Source organism: Poecilia latipinna, unplaced genomic scaffold, assembly GCF_001443285.1.
Source record: "Poecilia latipinna isolate Pla-1442-1.1 unplaced genomic scaffold, P_latipinna-1.0 Scaffold5612, whole genome shotgun sequence".
Lineage (NCBI taxonomy): Eukaryota > Metazoa > Chordata > Actinopteri > Cyprinodontiformes > Poeciliidae > Poecilia > Poecilia latipinna.
The window spans coordinates 5,027-11,615 of record NW_015118228.1 but is presented as its reverse complement, the minus strand read 5'-3'; the positions used below and the strand labels follow the sequence as shown (position 1 = coordinate 11,615).

At 35.9% G+C, this 6,589-nt stretch overlaps 1 protein-coding gene across 1 annotated transcript in view; it reads left to right on the top strand.

Annotated features, from left to right (window-relative positions):
* Positions 1–995: 995 nt before the first annotated feature.
* LOC106943645 (protocadherin gamma-B3-like) overlaps positions 996–6,589 on the top strand; it is a gene marked incomplete at its 3' end in the record, with an annotated part of 10,249 nt that continues 4,655 nt past the window's right edge. Inside the window, exons 1-7 of the mRNA XM_015026956.1 lie at positions 996–1,101; positions 1,755–1,826; positions 3,722–3,793; positions 3,968–4,137; positions 4,277–4,324; positions 4,413–4,502; positions 4,735–4,821. Of these exons, the coding sequence (XP_014882442.1) occupies positions 996–1,101; positions 1,755–1,826; positions 3,722–3,793; positions 3,968–4,137; positions 4,277–4,324; positions 4,413–4,502; positions 4,735–4,821 (645 nt within the window). The remainder of the gene's footprint in view (positions 1,102–1,754; positions 1,827–3,721; positions 3,794–3,967; positions 4,138–4,276; positions 4,325–4,412; positions 4,503–4,734; positions 4,822–6,589) is intronic.

Genomic DNA, 6,589 nt, shown 5'->3' with positions numbered 1-6,589 from the left:
TGAACGACTAGAACAGGCTGGTTCCCAAAACCATGTGGTGCTAAACAACGTGACGTCTTGTCTCCTACTGTCTTTGCTTCTCATATAAATGATCTGGTAGCAGCAGATAAGAGTGACAGCAGGTGATATAAAAGTCTGTATGTTACTGTAATGCAGATAACATCAAGTTTATTACTGAGAATGAATCTGATCTTCAGAAACTGTAAAGAACTGCTTATTTTTACTTTAGGTGACATGGAAGTAAGAATCAGAGGTTCAGTGTTTGCCCAGCTGGTACTTTGCTTCATTAGGAACTTAGGAATCATCCTTAAACCATGCAAAACCTAAATCAACATAAGAAACACAGTCAAATCGAGAGATAAGCAACTAAAATGTTTTTAGTTGCTTTTTAAAATCCTCCACAGAGTCGCAGAACGAAGCTGCAACAGCAAACCGTTCCACCGCCTTGGGGCCACCGACTGAAAGGCCCGGTCCACTTTAGTTTGTAACCGTGTTCATGGAACAACCAGATTCAGAGTCTGAAAATTTAACCTGAACAAAAATATAAACACCCCATGACAAACCTTGCTGCCAACCCAACTGTAAATTAGCATTTGCTGACATTTTATTGGATAAAAGAAATATTTCTCTTGATTTGTGTATAATTTTTAATCCAACTTAGTAGTGAGCATTACTCAGTGAGTTGTTCTTTTACTCAGTGCATGGGTGGGGCATGTCCAGAGGGTGATCAGACAAAATGAGCAATAACTGGACAATCCTTGTACTGGGGGCAATAAATATAAAATTTTGTCACAAGTCATAATGCCAGATGTTTCAAGTTATTCAGGAACGTGCCATTGGCATACTGGATGCAGGGATGTCCACTAGAGCAGTAGCTGCACGGCTCAGTGTCCATTATCGGACCATCAGCCGTTTAAGAGTTTGTTTCCAGCAGACTGGCACTACTGCAAATTGACCTCATCCTCATTGGTCATGTGTGACCACTCCACCACAAGATGGCCACATCCGGCTCGTCCGTCCATCGGCTAAGACCAACGACACACACAGCTGATGAGACTATTGGTCAGCACAACAAACGCATCATCACACCTCAGACTGTCTGTAACCGCCTATGAGAAGCCAACTGGGTCAAAATCTAATTCCTCAACCTGACCCCCATTATGTTCAAAGGACTGTCAATATGCTACAAATGGCCATAGATGTTATCAATGCCAATATGAAGATCAATACTTGAAGTTTCTCCATATATTGTGTAACCCAAATGTTCAAAAAATTCTTATATTTGACATGGGGAGTTTATATATTTGTTCAGTGTAGTTATAAGCTGACAAAGATAATCAGGAGCCTGGCCATGAAATGCTCTGAACTCACTTCTTACATAAACAAATAACCTTTTTTATCATAAAACACAGTTGTCCATGTTTATACCTCATTCTGCTTTCCAGTGGTTCTATTTTAAAGATTTCCCTCTGGTTCCTTCAGGATCTCATAATGTCTCATCAGGAAGTGCAGCATGTCACAAAAAACACAAAGAAGAAATATACCGTTCTTCAAAATAAAAGCACTAATGACCACAATGTGTCACTGTTGGGTCCCAATAATAGCATTTCACCATTTATTTGTCATTTACAGAAATACTTTGATTTTTCTATTGTGTAAATCTATATTAGCAATATTTTCCTCTCTGAACTTTGGGGGAAAACCTGAATGATCTCATTCTGCAGATTTCCTTAAAGTTATTTATGTTTCTGCAGGTAGCACCACCATAACCTGTGGTTCAGCATCTAGCACTGTAAATTTGGGTGCAGTGGATGAAGGATATACAGGTAAGATGATAAAAACACTAATTTAATTAAGTTTAGAAATAGATCAATTAAGACTGACTGGCTCCATTCAGTATGCCTTTTCTCTGTCATGTTACAGAAACAGATAATTTATTAAGTGCAATGAATGAATTCATGAGGTAATTTAGTTTATTGGATCATTTTTTGCTGCTGCAGGTGATGTGGAGTTGGTGTCCGGTATCCCAGCTGGTACTAGTGTGAGATTGGAGCTTGATATTTATCCTGAGCATCTNTCCCCTCAGTGGGATCATTCTCAGTTAGAAAGGACAAAAGTCCTTAAGAATCAGACTGAACATTTCATCCCAATGAGTTTCTCAAATATGTATTTAAACTCTCATATTATAGAAAGTGGGTTTAAAGTGGCTATTAATAAGTTTAAACTTATGAAAGCCACAGGCTGATAATTTATCTGATGAAGTGTTAAAATAAATTGGTCTGTTTCAAATGTTGCATAATCTTGTTTTACTTGTTTTGAACAGGGTTCAGTCAGAATGACAAAATGTTTTTATTAAACCAATTTCAAAGTTACAAATTACTAATCCCTGAGTTCCTATGAACTACAGAGACATTAGCCAACTAATCTGTGTCTATAAACTTTATTTCAGTGTTCTCAATGACAGGTTGGTTAATTATTTACATTTACTTAATTTATTGGCAGGGAAATAGAATGGGTTTAGAAAGAAAGGAGCTTCTATAGATCATATTTATTATTTAACTACATTTGATAAAACCAGGAAACTAGAAGGAAAATCTACTTTTGCTTTATAGATTTTCAAGAAGCTTTTGTTAATTGGAAACTGTTGTGTTTTCAGTTGTTAAAAACACGAATTGACGGGAAATTTTATAATGATCTAAAAGCTGTTTATCAAAATCCAGAATCTTGTGTTCAGCTGAACGACTAGAACAGGCTGGTTCCCAAAACCATGTGGTGCTAAACAACGTGACGTCTTGTCTCCTACTGTCTTTGCTTCTCATATAAATGATCTGGTAGCAGCAGATAAGAGTGACAGCAGGTGATATAAAAGTCTGTATGTTACTGTAATGCAGATAACATCAAGTTTATTACTGAGAATGAATCTGATCTTCAGAAACTGTAAAGAACTGCTTATTTTTACTTTAGGTGACATGGAAGTAAGAATCAGAGGTTCAGTGTTTGCCCAGCTGGTACTTTGCTTCATTAGAAACTGGACGATTTTAGAAATCAGCTTTAAAACCATACAAATCCTAAAACCAACGTAAGAAACAGTAAAATCAAGAGAAAAAGGCCTGGGAAAATAAAATGTTCTAGTTGTTTTTTAAAATCCTCCACAGAGTCGGCAGAACGGAGCTGCTACAGCAAACCGTTCCACCGCCTTGGGGCCACCGACTGAAAGGCCCGGTCCACTTTAGTTTGTAACCGTGTTCATGGAACAACCAGATTCAGAGTCTGAGAACGAAGAAGCAGAATATTTAACCTGACAAAGATAATCAGGAGCCTGGCCATGAAATGCTCTGAACTCACTTCTTACATAAACAAATAACCTTTTTTATCATAAAACACAGTTGTCCATGTTTATACCTCATTCTGCTTTCCAGTGGTTCTATTTTAAAGATTTCCCTCTGGTTCCTTCAGGATCTCATAATGTCTCATCAGGAAGTGCAGCATGTCACAAAAAACACAAAGAAGAAATATACCGTTCTTCAAAATAAAAGCACTAATGACCACAATGTTGGGTCCCAGTAGGAGCATTTTAAACATTTAGTTACCATTTACAGAAATTATTTGATTTTTCTATTGTGTAAATCTATATTAGCAATATTTTCCTCTCTGAACTTTGGGGGAAAACCTGAATGATCTCATTCTGCAGATTTCCTTAAAGTTATTTATGTTTCTGCAGGTAGCACCACCATAACCTGTGGTTCAGCATCTAGCACTGTAAATTTGGGTGCAGTGGATGAAGGATATACAGGTAAGATGATAAAAACACTAATTTAATTAAGTTTAGAAATAGATCAATTAAGACTGACTGGCTCCATTCAGTATGCCTTTTCTCTGTCATGTTACAGAAACAGATAATTTATTAAGTGCAATGAATGAATTCATGAGGTAATTTAGTTTATTGGATCATTTTTTGCTGCTGCAGGTGATGTGGAGTTGGTGTCCGGTATCCCAGCTGGTACTAGTGTGAGATTGGAGCTTGATATTTATCCTGAGCATCTTCAGTTTCTGGAGTTGAACTTCACTTCAGGGGAAACCACAGTGACTGTTCGCACCAAGAAGCCGCTCGACGCCGAGGCCAATATATTCTTTACGGTAAGCTCCCCCACTTTGTTGTACCTGAATTTGTTTGCTGGATATTTGTGTTTAATGCAGATCTTCACTGAGATGTTCAGCATAATTTATACTAACATGCTGCAGCAGAACTAACATCCTCTGTGTTTTTATGTTGCAGCCTGAGAGAATTTTGCACTACAGCTTAGTGTGCAATAATGATGTGACAGTGAGTGAAATTAAAAATTATGAAGCAAACATTACAAAGTGATTGAATAACAACTAAAACCCGTCACTTTCTGTTTTTATTTTTACAGTACAAAAACTCCCGCAGGTTGATAATCAATGATATAAATGACAACAGTCCAGTATTTGAGAAGAAGTTTTATTCTCAAAACGTTTCAGAGGTAAGTTAAAGGAACTATAAACCTTTCATACATCTGCAACATCTAAGAATCAGGTGATTGGCAGAAATAAATTTGATGGTGAAATAAAATTGGTGATGAATTATTCAATGTGATCAAAATAAATATCCAACTTTCTACCTTCATTCTTCAGAGTTTTCTCAAAGAAATGAGGAAGCAGCCATTTATCTCTTCTCGTTTTCTCTCTCAATTGTTCTGTTGTCTCATTTTTCAGAGTGAGGTTGTGAACACCGAGGTTCTGCGAGTGAGAGCTGTGGATGCAGACATCACACCTGAATTCAGCACCCTGACGTATAGCTATGTAAGAACTTTGAAGTCAATAGTTTTAAATAAGACTAATAGCATCCGGAAATAAAGGGGGCGCTATTTCCTACATTATCCGCAGTCTCCCGTTTTAATTTTCTTTTGAAATCTGATATATCTTCACCTTTAGGAAAGAGTTCCTCTTTCACCATGTATTTGAACTTGTCTCTTATTTACTTCAATGCAGCTCACAATTCTTAAATTCTGTAGCTTTCGCTGTACGTCTAAATCTGCATCTCTTTGAGTCTATTACTGCCTCTAGTGGCGTAGGGTGGTAACACAACTAACATACTTTTTCATTTTCTTAAGGTTGTAGAACTAATTAAATGACATAAACAAGACCTTTTATACATTATAGATAATATACATCTCCATCAGTTTTAGGAGGAATCAAAGAAATGAGAGGACATGAAAAGCAACATGCTCAACTATAATGAAAAACTATTTACAATGTACACATGAGACACTTAACAGCAAAAGTCAATAACAAAGAAGTGAATTAGGTTCACAGAAGGAAAAACAAATCTGGTTGTTACAAATACAAACAAAATACAAGATTCACATTTTTGTTTTTATGGTGCCATATATATTATTATAGGAAAGGTAAGATAAGACTATTTAGTCTATCAATGTGGAAAATTTCCTTCAACTGTAAAATGATCAAATATAACAATCATAGAATCACGATATCAACAATTTGTGCATACAGTAAAACACTTTGCATGCTATCATTTAGTTTGGTTAAGAATGATTATTGCACTGTCAATAAATGACGTCTAATAGATGTTCTTATTTGCCAGAGGGACACAATAACGCCTTCATGAGCTCAGAGGTTCAAACTGATAAAAATGGATGCTATCTGCTAAAATATTCCATGTTTTCCATGTTCTTTCACCAAATACTTGAGACAGAGCTGTTTGTGGTTTCACCACTATTGACCTGCCATTGAAAGTATTCTTAAAAGTTTGTCTTTTACTCTGGTGCTCATGTGACCATATCAGCTGAGGAGATAAAAAAATTAAACACTCAACATTGTCTTGTACACATCCTCTAGTTGGGAAACCCTAAGATCACTAGGTCTTCTTAAAAGAGTTTCTGAGAACATTTCTTAAAAATATAATCAGTGTTTTCAACAAAGTTGAGCTGACTATCCAGGAATGACCCAAAGTATTTAAAGTTTGCCACAGTTTCAACAGGTTGGCCATTGAGTGAAACTGGTATGACTTTCAGGTCTTGTTTAGGTCATTTAATCTGTTATTCACGAGAGGACCCAAATTTGGGTCCTCATTGTGAATGACAACCTGTGAACAACAGGTTAATTAGCCCTAAATCCTTAAGAAAATGAAAAAGTATTGTGTTTTATTAGAGAATATATCTTTTATGTAAACACTGAGTTTGGATGACAAGAGGCCCTACAGCCAGAATTGATCAAGTGAAATCTTAATATTTCAGAATGATTTTTTGTATTAAATGAAATGAACATGCTTTGTATCCAGCCCAGGATGCTAATTTTTGAGACCCCAAAGATTTTTCTTTTCTTTTCTTTTTTTAATAAATACATTTTTTTAATAAATGCATTTTTTTGCACATTGTACTTTTGTTTAAAACTCATAGAACCTAACAAGGTGAGTTGTATTGATGTTTTTGTATTTTTCTGAATTTAAACAACAATCAAGTATTGGAAAAATATTAAGCTATAATTAATTTCTTTGGGAACAACATGGATTTACTGATTAGGAGACATATTAAACCTGCCATGTATCAAT